A 17,918-nucleotide genomic window follows, 5' to 3' on the forward strand; every position below is an offset into this window, starting at 1 on the left:
AATTTACAGATTCAATGCAATCTCTACCAAAATACCAATGAAATTCTTCACAGAATTTTAAAAAATATCCAAGAATTGTATGGAACCACAAAAAGACCCAGCACAGCCAAAGATTTCCTGAGCAAAAAGAACAAAACTTTACAGAAACAAAACAAAACAAAAGTCATGTTACCTGACTTCAAATTATACCATAGAGCTATAGTAACCAAAACAACATGATACTGGCACAAAAATGAAAACAGACCAATGGAACAAAATAGAGAACCCAGAAACAAATTCATACATCTACAGTGAACTCATTTTTGACAAAGATGCCAAGAAAATACATTGGAGAAAGGACAGTCTCTTCGATAAATGTTGCTGGGGAAACTGGCTATCCATATGAATAAGAGTGAAACTAAACCCCTATGTTTCACCATACACAAAAATCAAATCAAAATGGATGAAATACTTAAATCTAAGACTTCAACTATGAAACTACTAAAAGAAAATATTGGGGAAACTCTCCAGGACATAGTTCTGGGAAAATATTTCTTGAGTAGTACTCCATAAGCACAGTGAACCAAAGCAAAAACGGACAAATGGAATCACATCAAGTTAAAAACCTTTTGTATAGCAAAAGAAATAGTCAACGAAGTGAAGAGACAACCCACAAATGGGAGAAAATATTTGCAAACTGCCTCTCTGACAAGGGATTAATAGCCAGGATACATAAGGAGCTCAAACAATAGTAAAAAAAAGACAACTAATACTCTAATTAAAAATGGGCAAAAGATCTGAAAAGACATTCCTCAAAAGAAGACACATGGCAAACAGGCATATGAAGAGGTGCTGACATCACTGATCATCAGAGAAACTCAAATCAAAACTGCATAAGGTATCATCTCACCCCAGTTAAAATGGCTTTTATCCAAAAGGCAGGCATTGACAAATGCTGGATGGGATGTGGAGAAAAGGGAACCCTCATACACTATTGGTGGAAATGTAAATTAGTACAGCTACTATGAAGAACAGAATGGGGGTGATATGGCTTAAATTTGTATCCCCCATCCAAATCTCATGTTGAATTGTAATCACCAGTGTTGGAAAAGGAGGCTGGTGGGAGGTGACTGGATCACTGGGGTAAATTCCCCTTTGCTGTTCTCATGATAGTGAGTGAGTCCTCATGAGATCTGGTTGTTTAAAAGTGTGTGGCACCTCCCCCGCTCTTTCTCTTTCTTCCTGCTTCAGCCATGTGAGACATGCCTCCTTTCCCTTCGCCTTGTACCATGATTGCAAGTTTCCTGAAGTCTCCACAGCCATTCTTCCTGTACAGCTTGTGGAATCATGAGCCAATCAAACCTCTTTTATCTATAAATTACTCAGACCAGGTAATTCTTTATAGCAATGACAGAATGGACTAATACAGAATATTGATACTGGGAGTGTGGCATTGCTATAAAGATACCTGAAAACATGGAAGCAGTTTTGGGACTCAGAATTGGCAGAGGTTAGAAGAGTCTGTCTTCTTCTGAAGAAGACAGAAGAAGACAGAAAGATGATGAAAAGTTTGGAACTCCTAGAGACTTGTTGAATGACTTGAGCAAAATGTTAATAGTGATATAGGCAATGAAGTCCAGGCTGAGGTGGTTCCAGATGAAGATGAGGAACTTATTGGGAACTGGAGAAAGGTCACTTTTATTATGTATTAGTAAAGAGGTTGGAGGCATTGTGCCTCTGCTCTAGGGATATGTACAATATTGAACATGAGAGAGATGATTTAGAGTATCCAGTAGAATAAATTTCTAAGCAGCAAAGCATTCAAGATATGCTCTGGCTGGTTCTAACAGCATATGGTCATATGTATGAGCAAATAAATGATCTGAAACTGAAACATATCTAAAAGGGAAGCAGAGTGTAAAAATTTGGAAAATTTGCAGCCCAGCCATGTGGTAGAAAAGAAAAACCCATTTTCTGGGGAGGATTTCAAGCCAGCTGTAGAAATTTGCATATATAAAAAGAAGCAAAATGTTGATTTCCAAGTTAATGAAGAAAACAACTCCTTGAAGATGTTTCAGAGAACTTCATGGTAGCCATCTCATTATAGGTCGGGAGGCCAAGGAAGGAAGAATGTTTTTGTGGCCAGACCCAAGGCCCTGCTGCTCTGTACAGCCTCAGGACATGGTACCATGCATCATAGCCACTCCAGGTCCAGCCATCTTAAGGTCTATCTTAAAGGTCTCAAGATACAGCTCAACCTGTTGTTTCAGAGGGTACAAGTTATAAGCCTTGGGGGCTTCCATGTGGTGTTAAGTCTGTGGGTGTAGAGTGTGAGAGTTGAGGCTTGGGAGCCTCTGCCTAGATTTCAGAGAATGTATGGAAAGGCCTAGATATCCAGGTAGAAGGCTGCTGCAGGAGCAAAGCCCTCATGGAGAACCCCTACTAGGGCAGTGTGGGGAGAAATATGGGGTTGGAGCCTACACACAGAGTCCCCACTGGGGCACTGACTAGTGGAGCTGTGAGAAGAGGGCCACCATCCTCCAGACCCCAGCATGGTAGATTCACCAACAGCTTGCACCGTGCGCCTGGAAAAGCTGCAGGTACTCAATGCTAGCCCATGAAAGCAGCCATGGGGGCTGTACCCTGCAGAACAACAGGGGCAGAGCTGTGCAAGGCCTTGGGATTCCACCCATTTCATCAGTATCGCCTAGATGTGAAACATGGAGTCAAAGGAGATCGTTTTAGAGCTTTAAAATTTAATGACTTCCCTGCTGAGTTTTGGACTTGCATGGGGCCAGTAGCTCCTTTGTTTGGACTGGTTTTTCCCTTTTGAAATAGGAGTATTTACTCAATGCCGGTACCCCCATGATATCTTGGAAGTATGAATTGGTTTTGATTTTACATGCTTATAGGCAAAAGGGACTTACCTTGTCTCAGATGATACTTTGGACTGTAGACTTTTGAGTTAATGCTGAAATGATTTAAGACTTGGGAGACTGTTGAGAAGGGTTGATTGTATTTTACAACATGAGAAGGACATGAGATTTGGTGGGGGGTGGGGGACAGAGTGAGAATAATATGGTCTATGGTCTGAATTTGTGTCCCTGTTCTAATCTCATGTTGAATTGTGATCCCCGATGTTGGAGGAGGAGCCTCGTGGTAGATTATTGGATCAGAGAGTGGACATGCCCCTTGCTGTTCTCATGATAGTGAGTAAGCTCTCAGAAGATCTGGTTGTTTAAAAGTGTGGCACCTCCCTCCCTCTCTCTTCCTCCTGCTCTGGTCATGCAAGATGTGGCTCCCTCCTCTTTAGCTTCCACCGTGATTGTAAGTTTCCTGAGGTCTCCCAACCATGCTTCCTGGATAGCCTGCAGAACCATGAGCCAATTGATCCTCTTTCCTTAATAAATTACCCAGTCTCAGGTAGTTCTCTATAGCAATGTGAGAATGGACTAATACAGGAGGTTTATTTAAAAAACTAAGAATAGAGCTACCACATGATTCAGCAATCCCACTGCTTGGTATGTATCAAAAAGAAAGAAAATCAGTATATTGAAGAGATACCTGCACTCCCATGTTTATTGCAGCACTATTCACAATAGCCAAGACTTGGAAACAATCCGGCTGGACGCAGTGGCTCACGCCTGTAATCTCAGCACTTTGGCAGGCTGAGGTGGGTGGATCACGAGGTCAGGAGATCGAGACTATCCTGGCCAACATGGTGAAACCTTGTCTTTACTAAAAATACAAAGACTAGCTGGGTGTGGTGATGCATGCCTGAACTCCCAGCTACTGGGAGGCTGAGGCAGGAGAATTGCTTAAACCTAGGAGACGGAGGTTGCAGTGAGCCAAGATCTTGCCACTGCACTCCAGCCTGGCAACAGAGTGAGACTCTGGCTCAAAAAAAAAAAAAAAAACACCAAAAAAACAAAAAAAGATTTCGAAGCAATCTAAGTGTCCATCAACAGACGAATAGATAGAAAATGTGGTACATGTACACAATGGAGTACTAGTCAGCCATAAAAAAGAATGAGATCCTGTCATTTTCAGCAATATGGATGAAACTGGAGGACATTATGTTAAGTGAAATAAACCTGTCACAGAAGGACAAACTTTGCACGTTCTCACGCATTTTGGGGAGCTAAAAGTTAAAACAATCGAATCCATGGAGATAAAAAGTAGGAGGATGGCTAACAGAGGCTGAAAGGGGTGTATATGAAGAAGTGAGGATGGTTAATGGGTACAAAATTAGAGAAAATGAATAAGATCTAATATTTGATAGCATAATAGGGTGACTACAGTCAACAATAAGTTATTGTACATTTAAAAATAACTAAAAGAGTATAATTGGATTGTTTGTAACAAAAGAAAGTATAAAAGATTGAGGCGACGATACCCATTTATCCTGTTGTTATGATATATTTACGCCTGCATCAAAACATTTCATCTCATATACCCCATAAGTATATACACCTACTGTGTATTCACAACAATTAAAAATTTTAAAAGATTTTAAACAAGATGATTCCCAAAACAAACTTCCCCTTACCCAGTCTTCCCTTATTTAAATATTCAGTTTCCAGAGGATGAGCAAGTTGCATATAAAACTTGATTTTATTCAAAATGTTAGTACAGAGTAACCCTTAAACTCCAAGGACATATATTTCTCTCCTTTTTTTACATTACCAAATTCCTTCTTTCTATACATACAAACTCCTCACATTTTCACTCTCATAGATAATAAAATGTGCCAGCACTACACAGCACAAATTAGTATGCTTTCCTCAAATTATGCCAGTTGTTAGGAACTTTTTGCCATTTGAAGGAGCCAAATGGAGAAAAATGTCATCGGTATCTGATGAAACAAATTTGGAGACACTCAAATGCTTCCATTTATAGAGGTTCTTTGCACCACTGGTGCCTCTTGGGGAAATTCTGAAAAACATTCTGTCTGTAAACAATCTGTTTCAGTGCCACATGTTTTCTAAATTTCTTTGCCTGTTGACATTTTAAAAAATTAAAAGAACACATTTTCATGAAGACAGGACCTTTTGTTTCTTTTACATTTGCACTATCATATAAATTAAAAATGAAATAGGTCGTCTTGCCCAGTTGTTTGTGAAGGATCATTTTCTAAAGGACACTTCCCAGATCTTTCGCCAATCTCATTTTAAATCACTAAGATCTTTTTTATGGCCTCCGCTCTCAAGTTAAATAGCACTTATTATTAAAATGAGAACTTCTGGAGATAATGCTTTTCTTTATTTTGTATCTATCTATAGTATTTCCTTCTTGGGTTTAATTTTTTTTTAAAGGTCTAGTTTTATATTGCTATAACTTTCTGTCCACAAGATAGTTCTAAAACTTTTCCCGGATGCATAATATGATTTTACTTTTGCAGGCCTGAAGTTTTTGGGACCATTTGACTTCTTTGGCTGATGAGAGAATACAGAAGCTATATGCATAACTTTGGAATAGAGCCCTCACAATGACACCATTGTTGGTCAGATTGCAGAAATGCATTCTCAGGTAAAGAGAGTTCCCTAGAGACCCTCTGCTTCCCACCTTGAATGGTTTTCTGAAGGAAAAATAAACTATTAAGGTAAATAAAATACTAAGAATTTAGCCAATTGCAGCAGATAACTTTTAAAAAATTAATGATAATCAAATTAAGTAAAATTAATTGAAGTTTTGATCTTTCTTGATATCAGGCCAAAAAAAAAAAAATCCCCAATTACAAGGATACTAATACTACCATCTTTCTGTGCACTGCTTGAGCTGAAATCTGTAGAAGCTTTTTTCTGAAGAGGATTTAGCCTACACTATTTAAATCGGGTGAAGATAGTTATATAGAGGCAGGGAAGGAAATGTAGATAAATGTAGATAAACAGGAAAGTATAATGTAGATAAATAAGATCTGGGGAAATAACATTACTTCCTTTTAGTAGAAGAATATAGAAATAAAGATTCAATTTACACACTATCTGTGTCCTTTTGTGGCAAAAAGTAAATACTTAAAATTGAATATATGAACATTACAATGATTTGTTGAATAAAATATTTTAATTCCCTAAAGTTTGCAAACAGATATTCATTTAAATTCTATATATATTAAGAAAGATTTCTCTAAAGTTCTGTCAGTTACAACGACAGTTTCTATTCATATTTTTTTTGTCTTGCCTTCAGTAATAACACCATGGCTGTTTAACATTTCTTATTAGTTTTCATTCACACAACCTAATTCGTTAGGCTATGATTTATTCTGATCTTGTGATTGTATGAGATTAGGGTTCCAGGAAACAGAGTCTGAAAGAGATTTGGCTACAGAAGACTTATTGGAGATGGCCCCTATAAAGGAAGGAGGGAAGGAAAAATACAACAGAGACTTCAGCCAATTTCAAGGGGAGATATGGAGCTGGGCTAGTGCTTCAGAATTGTTCCCAAAGTAAGGAGGTCACACCTTATGGCCCTGCATCAGCAGTCATTGAGTGAAGGTTGATCCTATGAAGAAGGAGGTGGGGCAGGTAATTGTGGCATGATGGAGCTCTCATAGCTGAGGGAAATTTCTAGAGAGAGACTCAGCTGTGAGTCATCAGCAGCCAAAATTAATTCAAAATGGACTATAAACCTAAATATAAAAAGAGAAACTTCCTGGACATGTACAACCTATCAAGAATGAAACATGAAGAAATAGTAAACCTGGACTGACAAATAGCAAATAACAAGATTGAATCAGTAATAGAAAGTCTCCCATCAAAGAGAAAGAAGCTCAGGACCTGAAAGCTTCACAGCTGAAATCTACCGAGCATTTAAAGAAGAACTAATATTAATTCTTCTTAAACTATTCCAAACAATTGAAGTGAAGAAAATGCTTTCTAATTCAGTCTATGAAGTGAGAATTACCCTGATACCAAAACCAGGCAAGAACACAACAAAGAAAAAAACTACAGGCCAATATTTGTGATGAACATAAACACAAAAATCCTCAACAAAATGTTAGCAAATACAATCCAAGAGCATATCAAAAAGACTATTCATCATGATTAAGTGGGATTCATACCAGAGATGCAAGGGTAGTTCAATATTCACAAATCAATAAACATTACTCATCATATCAACAAAATAAAGGCCAAAAACATATGATCATTTCAACAGATGCAAAAAAAAAAAGACGTTTGATGAAATGCAACATCCCTTCATGATAAAAACTCTCAACAAATTTGGTATAGAAGGAATGTGCCTCAGCACAATAAAGACCATGTGTAACAAAGCCACATCTAATATCATACTAAATGGAGAAAAGTTGAAAACATTTTCACTTAAATCAGGAACAAAACAAATATGTCAACTTTTAACAGTTTTATTCAACGTAGTACTGGAAGCCCTAGCCAGAGCAATTAGGCAGTGGAAAGAAATACAGGGCCTTCAAACCATAAAGGAGGAAATCAAATTGTTCCTGTTTACAGATGACATGATCTTTTGTATAGGAAACTCCAAAGACTTCACACAAAAACAGACCTTTACAATTAAAACTATAAAATATTGATGAAAGAAATGGAGGACAGAAATAAATGGAAAGATTTCTCATGTTCATGGACATATATTAATATTATTAAAATGTCCTCACATCCAAAGCAATTTGCAGATTAAATGCAATCCCTATCAAAATGCCAAAGGTATTCCTTACAGAAATAGAAAAAGCTATCCTGAAATTTGTATGGAACCACAAAAGATCCCAAATAGCTAAAGCAATCTTGATCAAATAGAACCAAGCTAGAGGCACACTACCTTACTTTCAAATATAGTGCAAAGCAATGGTAAACAAAACAGCATGATACTGGCATAAAATACTGAAATCCACATATTTACAGCCAATTGAACTTCAACTAAGTTGCCAATAATACACCCTGGGGAAAGGACTGTCTCTTCAATAAATGGTGCTGGGAAAACTGGACAGCCACATGCAGGAGAATAAAACTAGTCTCCATCTCACCCAACTTACAGAAATCAACTCAAAATCCATTAAAGACTTAAATGTAAAACCTGAAACTATGAAAACACTAGAATAAAAAGGGAGCTATCAACACAGTGAAGAAACAACCTACAGAGTGGAAGAAAATTTTTTAACAAAGTATGCATCTGACAAGAGGTTAATAAGCAGAATATATAAGAAACCTGAGCAACTCAACAGCAAAAAAGCCCCTAATAATCTGATTAAAAATGGGCAAAAGCCCAAAATAGACATCTCTCAAAAGACAAACAAATTGCTAACAGGTATAGTTCTAAAATGCTCAAATTCACTAATTGGGAAAATGGAAATCAAAACCACAATGACATATCATCTCATTCTAGTTAGAATGGATATTATCAAAAAGTCAAAAAATAACGAATGCTGGAGAGAACATGGAGAATGGGAGATTCTTATATATTGTTGGTGAGATTGCAAACTAGTACCACTACTGTGGAAAATAGTAGGGAGATTTCTCAAAATTTAAAAACAGAACTACTGGCTGGACACAATGGTTCATGACTGTAATCCCAGCACTTTGGGAGGCCGAGGCAGGCGGATCACTTGAGGTCAGTAGTTGAAACCCTGTCTCTACTAAAAAAATACAAAAATTACCCAGGCATGATGGCATGTCCCTGTGGTCACAGCTACTCAGGAGGCTGAGGCAGGAGAATTGCTTGAACCTGGGAGGCAGAAGTTGCAGTGAGCTGAGACCACACCACTGCACTCTAGCCTGAGTGACAAAGTTTTATTACCCAGCCTCAAGTATTCTTTTATAGCAGAGATTCTGCCTAAAAATAAATAAATAAATAGAACTGCCGTATGATCCAATAGCCCCACTACTGGGTATATATCCACAGGAAATGAAATTAGTATGTCAAAGAGATATCTGCACACTCATATTTATTGCAGCACTATTCACAATAGCAAAGATATGAACTCCAACTAAATGTCCATCAATGGATGCATGACTAAAGAAAACGTGATCTATTTACACAATGGAATACTATTCAGCCATAAAAAGAATGAAATTGTGTTATCTGCAGTAACATAACTGGACCTAGCGAACATCATGATAAGTGAAATAAGCCAGACACAGAAAGAAAAATACTGCATAATGTTACTTATATATGGAATGTAGAAAAATTGATTTCATAGAAGTAGAGAATAAAATAGTGGTTACCAGAGGCTGAGGAAGGTAGGGGAGATGGTGGTATAGTGAGACGTTGGTCAATGAATACAAAGTTATAGTTAGATAGGAGGAATAAGTTCCAGTGTTCCACTGCAAACAATAAATGTATCATTGTTAACTGTAACTACAGTTAACATCTGGAGCTCCTTGAATCTCCCTGAATCTCAATTTCTTAATGTAACTACAGTTAACAATGATAAATGCATTATTGTTACAGTTAACAATAATATATTCGTGTATTTCAGAATTGCTGGAAAAGAGGTTTTTTACTGTTCTTACCACAGAAATGATAAATGTCTGAGGTAATAGATATGCTAATTACCCTAATTTGATCATTGTACATTGTATACACATATTAAAATATCACACTGTACCCCAAAAATATGTACAATTATTATGTGTCAATTACTTTTTAAAAGATGAATAAACAGGAAAAAAAATCCCTAAAATTATAACATTTCTAGAATAAAAATTAGGAGAACTATTTGTAACCTTGGGCAAAGATTTTTTAGATCAGATGCCAAAAGCACGGTCCATGAAAATACAAATTGATAAATTAGATATCATCAAAATAGAAAACTTCTGCTCATCTACAGACACTACTAAGGGAGTTAGAAGATCAAATACAGACAGTAGAAAATACTTGCAAAATATATATAAAAATTAATTATATCCAAATTACATGTTTTAAACCCTCGATATTGAATAAGAAACTAACAACACAACTTGAAAATGGACAAAAGGCTTGAATAAATTCTTCACTAAATAAGATCTAAGGATGGCAAACAAGCAAGTGAAAAGATGCTCAACACCATTAGCTATTAACGAAATGCAAATTAAAACCACAATGAGATATGACTGAATCTATCAGAATGACTAAAAATTTAAACGCTGACCATCATAGGGTTGCAAAGAATGAACTAAAATTTTCATGCATTGCTGGTGGGATGCTAAATGATACAATGACTTTGGAAAACAGTTTAGCAGTTTTTTAAAAGTCAAAAGTACATCTACCATATGATTCCACCATTCCATTCTTGTGTATTTACCCAAGAGAAAAGAAAGCATATGCCTAGACAAAGACTCACGCATGAATATTCATAGAAGCCGTATTTTTAAGAACCTAAAACTGGAAATTATCTAAATGTCAGTCAACAGGCAACGGATTGTCTTAGTCTGTTGTGTGTTGCTATAAAAGAATACCTGAGGCTGGGTAATTTAAAATGAAAAAAAGGTTATTTGGCTCATGGTTCTGTAGGCTGTACAAGATGCATGGTGTCAGCAACTGCTTGGTTTCTGGAGGATCTCAGACTGCTTCTGCTAATGGTGGAAGGAGCAGGAATGTGCAGATATCATACGGTGAGAAAGGATGCAAGGTGAAAAAGCAGGCAGGTGCCAGACTCTTTTTAACAATCAGCTTATTGAGAACTCACCCCCAAGGGAAGGTGTTAATCTATTCATGAGGGATCCACTGCCATGACCCGAACACCTCCCATTAGAACTCCCTCTAACACAGAAGATCAAAGTTCAACCTGAGATTTGATGGGGACAAACAAACCATGTCCAGTTTGTAGCAGAGATAAACAAATTGGTACCTCCAATTTGCAGAATAATGGGAAATTATTCTGCAACAAAAATGAGTTATTGATACACACTACAACATGGATAAATTTCAAAACAACTTTTCTGAGTGAAGGAAACCAGTAAAAAAGGGTACATTCTGTATGTCTCCATTTATAAAAACCTCAAAGAATGCTTGAGGAGTGTGGGCAGGTGGGGAGAGGCAGGTGGGGGAATTCCTAAGGAGCATGAGTAATTTTTGAGGGTGGTAGATAGGCTCATTATCCTGATTGTGGTGGTAGCTTCACATGCGTATACATATTTCAAAACTCATTGACTTGTATACTTTAAATGCGTCAATTTTGCCTTAGTAAAACTGAAAGAGAAAGAAAGGAGAGGCAAAACAAAGAATTTTGAGATAAAATTTCTTACCTATTAGAGTGGTAAAAAAATCAACCTATTTCCTAGAACAGCCACAAATCTTTATTTAAATAGAGGTAGATTTACAGTTCTATATTGTTCTCACCTTAACAATAAACAAAGACATCTACCTCAAATCACTTGAAATGTTCATTTAAATCACAACTGACATAGTAATAACCTTGATTCATTAATGATTTGAAAGTTTTGTCATCAAGAGAAGAATCTTTTGAAAGTCATCTTAGAATGTTAATATTTACAGATACCAGAAATATGAACAAATGTATGTTTCCAGCAAAAGTAGCAGTATATTACACTAAGTATTAAAAGAACAACTGGATTTACATAATTTGACGCAACCTAAGACACTGCTTGCTTTCCTCAACTTATCAAATACAACATCTTTTAGCTACTTTAAGGTCACTTTGTAAAGCTGACTTCCTATATAGTGGGCTATGATTTGATGTTACAAATTGAAAACCAAAAAGTGCTTTCATATCTTTGGCACTTAAAATAATAATTATTTAATAAAGTCATCACTAAATTATTACTTTAAAGTCAAACGTCTTATGGGATTTTATAATAAGCCTAGTTTTGCACACTGAGTAAAATACTTCATATATATTCTAGAGCTAATGAATCCACACCCATAGTCTTACTTTTAGATGTACCACGCCACATAACCAATGACATTACACATTTTAAATTGCTCATTTGTATGTGTTTAGATTCTCAGAAATAGTTCAGAGCGAGCAGTCCTGATTCAATTTAGGCCAACCCTTCTTGCAATAGAATTTTTATTTCCTAAACAATTTCAAATGAGATAATTTATATGCACTAGCTATTCTGTCAGAAGATGTTAAAATGCAACCAAAGCCATCATTTAAATAATATTCTAATTCTCCAGCAGGCCCAAGGAATAGATAGGGTTGAGATTAATGGGGACTACCTGGAACGTGAGAGTGGATGTAAATTAACTCTTACTGGATTACCCCATAAGGTTCCTGTTTTAAAGTAAACACATATTCTTTCATCACTTAACATCTGGAGCTCCTTGAATCTCCCTGAATCTCAATTTCTTAATTTCTAAATTGTTAATAATAATAATAGGAAGAAAATTATCAATATAACAATGATGATGCCAGACGTCACCCTCATGGGCTGCTCTATGGATTCAGAGGGACAGGGAATTTTAACCACATGCTACTATTCCTGGAGCTCAGTCTGTTTGTTTTATTTCAAATGATATTGGTTGAGAGCCATTTTGATGTCTGAAATTTTGTTCAAGAGACCAATAAAATCCAGTCCTTTCTTTAGGAATGCACAGTTTACTAAGGAAGTCCACAAGTCAAAGTAGATTCAGGGAATAGTGCAGTAAAGGCAAGTAAAGAACCACTATGACACAAAGGCAGACAGAGCGTGGTTAATTCTGCTTGGTAGTCAAGAAATCTTCAAAGAATTGAAAAGATTTTCTCATCTCTGTCTTCTCCACCAAAACTAAAAGTAATTATTTAAAAGGGGCAACTGAGATCCACCTGCAATTTGGTTCCTCATGGTTCACAGCAGATCCATTCTGCTGAGTTCTATGCTCTATGAGCTCCTTGACTTAAAAGGGACTGTGCTGTGGAAGAAGGCAGCAGTGTGTATACATACACATACACACACACACACACATATATATGTATATATACATATACATATATATATATACACATATATGTGTGTGTGTATGTATACACACTGCTGCCTTCTTCTGATTTATATATACATATACATATATATGTGTATATATATATATATGTATATGTATATATAAATCAGAAACAGAAGCAGAACCAGTTCCTTCAAGCCCCAGGGCTCCCAACCTTGTCAAATGAAAATTGGAAAGGGATCGATTCTGAACTCCAGGAAGCAAATTGGAGCCCTGGGCAGAAATCCTAAATGTGGTGGGTAATTGGCATCTTGTCCTTTTCAGTGTAGATACTGCCCATGAGAGGGTTACCTCTAGGGTGCTGGTTGATTAGCATCCTTGAAGGACAGGGCAGTTAAGTAGAGATTGGAGCCCTGAAGACTCCCATGTCCCAAATTCAAGGGTCCCCACCAACCAGAGAAAAATTATTTTCATGTGGTCCTGTGAGAGACACTCTTTAAGCAACAGAATCATAAACAGCTCCATTAAATGAAGTAAAACTTCATTACTAGGTTTTCTTAGCTATAAAAAAAGCAACATAAGATTAAATTATCATCAGAGTTAGATAATATATTTTTAATTGAAACCAAACTAATTTGATTTGCCTTTGTCTAATATTTCTTAAAGAGAAATTCTCTTTCTGAAAACTATAAATTTGACGGCTATGTCCAGTTTGTCTAGGATGAAGTGAAATGTACTACACTGAGACGAGAGATGTTAACATTTTATGAACAAAAATAATTGCACAGTGAGGTTCCAGATATATACCTTGTAAGAGAATCAGTTGTTCTTAGCTGGTGATGGGATTTGGATCTGCATCTCCAACCAAATCTCATGTTGAATTATAATGCCCAATGTTGGAGGCAGAGGCCTGGTGGAAGATGCTTGAATCATGGAGGAAGTTTCCCATGAATGATTTAGCACCGTCATCTTGGTGCCTTGGTGCTGTTCTCATGATGGTGAGTGAGTTCTCAGGAGATCTGGTTGCTAAAAAGTGTGTAGCATCGGCCCTCTCTCTCTGTTGCTCCTGCTTCTACTGTGTGAGATGTCTGGCTACCTTTTTGCCTTTTGCCATAATTGGAAGCTTCCTGAGGCCTCCCAAGAAGCAGAAGCCTCTATGCTTCCTGTACTGCCTACAGAACCACGAGCCAATTAAATCTCTTTTCTTTGTAGATTACCCAGTCTCAGGGATTTCTTTATAGCAGTGTGAGAATGAACTAATACAGCTAGCAATGCTGGGAGTGGTAGAACAGAACTGTTGAATCCAAAAAGAAATAGAGAAATTAAAGAACAAAGTCCCCTGGCCCACAGGGGACGCCAGTGGAATGCTATCAATTTTGAATAACCATGCTCCTGCACACTTTCAGGTACTTAATCATTTTCACATCCCCAAAATCTTATTTGAAGCAGACTAGTTAAGCCTCATTATCTTCATTCTAGAGATGAAAAAAAAGGGTTCAAGAGTTTAAATGACTTGGCTATCATCAAACAGCTTAGAGATGGCAAATTTTGGCCTCATTACAAGTTTTTTGATTCCTAGTCCTGTAATTTTTCTCCATACTACAATGCCTCTACATTAAAGCTGGAAAGATTTTTCCAGAAATGTCTCTGGTGGAGTCCAGAGTATCTTCAACCTGAATCAAAGATTGGGGGAAATATAGATAGCTAATTTTTTCTTTTTAAAGACAAACCCTCAAAGTTATATACAAGTAGAGAACTGGTATAATACCCATCGCTTCTGTGAACTTAGCTCCAGCACCTCTCAGCAACCCACAGTTTCACCCGAGGCCTAGGGAGGGACTCAGTGTTGCTCAGGTAGAAAGAACCCAGCTTTCCCAGGACATAATGGAGCTCACAGCGTAAGAAGACTTCAAGTGTCAGAGCTAGACATGTCATGAGCTGACTTGAAAGAGAATAAAACTAGGTATATCTGGAATAGGCTGTGATTTAAACCCAAGTCTAGCTAAACCAAATAATGTGTTGTAACTGATGTATATCATTCATGTGTGAATTCCAGGGTTTCCTCATATACAAGCTGACACTTTAAAAAATAGCCCAGGATGTCTACAGTATTGTAGGAGCAGTGTGCCGTTTATCACGTCAAAATGAGAAAGGCCATGCCATATCATATGTAACTTTTCCAAAGCCTCAGTAAAATCCCATAGTTACCACCCCACCCCACTTATATCAGTCTTCTTCTTAGAAAACAACTTTCTATGTTTTATTTCTAAAATCTTTACTAGTAAAATGTGAAAACTAAACAATATCAAGAAAACCTCAATATTAATTCAAGAAGTCAGTTTCATTACCAATAATGATTTTTTTAAAACAAAGAATTCATACAAACTACATTTCTTACCGATATTTTGTTTTCTTGTGTATCCGACTCTAAACTTCCAGATGTCATGCTGAAATAAAGTAAAAGTTTAGAATTCCAAAATTTTATTTCAGGCACGCATGTGCTCACACACCCCCCAACACCTACGTTGAATAGATGATTAGACTGTAACATTTAAAATAAATTTTCTAAAGTATTTCCTCCAAATGTCAATTTCCGGACATTTCTAAAGGAAATAAAAATAATGGAATGTAAACTTTACTTGCAGAAGATAAAATAGCCTTTAAATGTTCTCTGGAGAATAAGTAGCCTGAACAGTACAATCTGTTCTGAAAACCTGCAAAATCTTGTAATTCAACTAAAAAAAAAGTGGAGAGAGGAAAGCATAACCTAAGAATCCACAGACGTGGAGAATTCATTATCTCCTGCACTGTTCTCTCTCTCTCTCTCTCCTCTCTCTATCTCCTGGACCATTTCCATTAACTTATAAACATGTTGTTATTTATCATGCCTTGAGCCTTACCGCTTTAGTATCCACTTGATTATACTGACCTTTTTTGTAATTCAGGTTACAGCAAAACTATATTCTCACTGTCTCCAATTCCTTCTCTTTTATTTTTATTTTTTTGCTAAAGCCATTGCAATTGGCTCACTCTTACTAGTACCACTCCACAGAAACGGCACTTGTCAAATTCACCAAAGATCTCTGCATTCTTATACCCGGTGATTATTTTTCACAACTCACCTTAACAGGTTTTAACATGACTCATCACTGTCTGAAATACTTTCTTCACTCAGAACATCCCAGAGTCCCAGAACACTTTCTCTAAGTCTATTCACTTGGCTTACTCTTCCTTCCTTCTTGTCTTTGCTCAAATGTCATCAGCTCAGTGGGACCTACCATATGTATCTCATTTAAAATTTAACCCCTCACCTCATCACCATACTGTTTTCTCTGTGATAATTATCACATTCTAGCATACTATTGAGTTTTCTTATTTATTATACTTTTTGTGTCATCTCCCAACTGAAAATGTAAACTCCTTGAAGATAGGAAACTTTTTCTGTTGTTTTTGCTACTCCATTCTCAGCATCTTGAAGGATAGGGTGGTCAACAAATATTTGTTAAATGAACTACCTAGTAAACCTTATAGATTGAATATATTTCTTTCTGTTGTTGCCAATTAATAAAGCCTTACATTTAAATCCCAAGGTACTTTTATTATTTTCTGTCCCACTATCTTCCTCATGAATATATTGTTTTCTTTCCATATTTCCGTGAACATTTCTCTCTTTTACTCACTTTTTTAAAAAATTGAAACCATTTAAAAATGTTCACAAAGTAATCAGTGACTACTGAACAAAATTAATTAAGTTCTCACTTAGTGGAAGGAGACACTGGGGCTCTGAGAGATGTAATTGCTTTTCTCGTGTGACACCCAAATCAGCAGAAAAACAGTATTTAGTTACTTTCTACTTGAAATACCTCTTTATCATGAAATGGAAAACAAACTCCAGGTCACTGCGGTTGCTAGGCAAACCAACAAATGGCTTTAAAGGATCTTAATAAACTGAGCCTTCTAACTAATTTCATCTTCTATGAGTGAAACTCACAAAACGGATGTTTTCCCTCAACTGTACTGCCTATTACTCCAGAGTGCATGCTTATCCTTTTCTTAGTTGTTTCCTCTGGCCAAAGCACTCATACTCTCTTTTCTGTTTGTTGAAATCTTACCATTTCTTCACACCGTAACTTAAATGCTGCCTCCTGCTGAAGACCCTCAGACCCTACAGGTCAGAAATGTTTCTTGCCTTTGTGCTCCACAAGGAGGTTTCAGACATCCCACCTCTTATAGCCCTTATTACGGTTCATGATGTATGTAATGATGTGTGTACCTGTGTTTTGCATTTTCTCAGTAACACCCTCATAGAGGACAAGGACTGTGCTTTATTTTTTATGCTAGGTAAGGAAGTCATATTCGGTCACTGAATGAAACCAAGCAAAACAAAAGATGTGAGTGCAACAGCCTTATGTGCATAATCAGATGTGCCACAAATGCACCACAGAAAGTACAGTTTGAGACTACTTAAAAAATAATGCCTGAAACAAAACTGCTGATTTAAAAATGAGAGCTTTGGCTGCCTGACAATTATATTTAAAGATCATGAGTCATGGCCTCAGAGTAACCATGGTAACTCAGCATACACAGGAGAAGTCATGTTGTACAATAATTAAAAGGGGGAAAAAAGCTTTAGAAAGCCTATTAGCCTTCCGATAAAAAAATATAATTAACCAATGTGTTTATGAAGTTTGTTTTTATTGCAATGTTTTCTTACTTCAGGGTTCATTGGAAACGTGGAAAAACGTCTTTAAATTTCTGTTGGCAGGGGCATATCAATCTTACATAGCTTTTTCTCAGTGTGTTATAAGAACATTGAAATTTCCTTCCTTTAAATGAAATTCCTTTCTATCTGCTTTCTAAACTTTTTACTTCATGCTTTTTATGTCAAATTAGAGGACTAATTACTCACCAATTATTCTGTGTGAATAAATGATTTTATTAAAATTGGCTAGGAAATACTGCTATTGAGCACTTAATTTTTATAAAAGAGGATTTCCTGGGAAATTTCTGTTTTGTTCCTTAGATTAATTGGATCCAGGGCCTAACTCTCCCTTACTTAGACAATGTAAGAGCAAGTTCCCACTAAGTTTATGTAAACTGTGGAGAAG

The 17,918-nt window shown here is 36.6% G+C and overlaps 1 protein-coding gene across 1 annotated transcript in view; it reads right to left on the bottom strand.

Annotated features, from left to right (window-relative positions):
* CCDC192 (coiled-coil domain containing 192) overlaps positions 1-17,918 on the bottom strand; it is a 205,126-nt gene that overhangs the window by 185,974 nt on the left and 1,234 nt on the right. The window contains 1 exon segment of the mRNA XM_032262830.1: positions 15,209-15,257. Coding sequence (XP_032118721.1) covers positions 15,209-15,257 — 49 coding nt within the window.

This window comes from Sapajus apella, unplaced genomic scaffold (genome assembly GCF_009761245.1).
Source record: "Sapajus apella isolate SASKATOON/1434 unplaced genomic scaffold, GSC_monkey_1.0 scaffold1, whole genome shotgun sequence".
In the NCBI taxonomy this organism is placed as follows: Eukaryota; Metazoa; Chordata; class Mammalia; order Primates; family Cebidae; genus Sapajus; species Sapajus apella.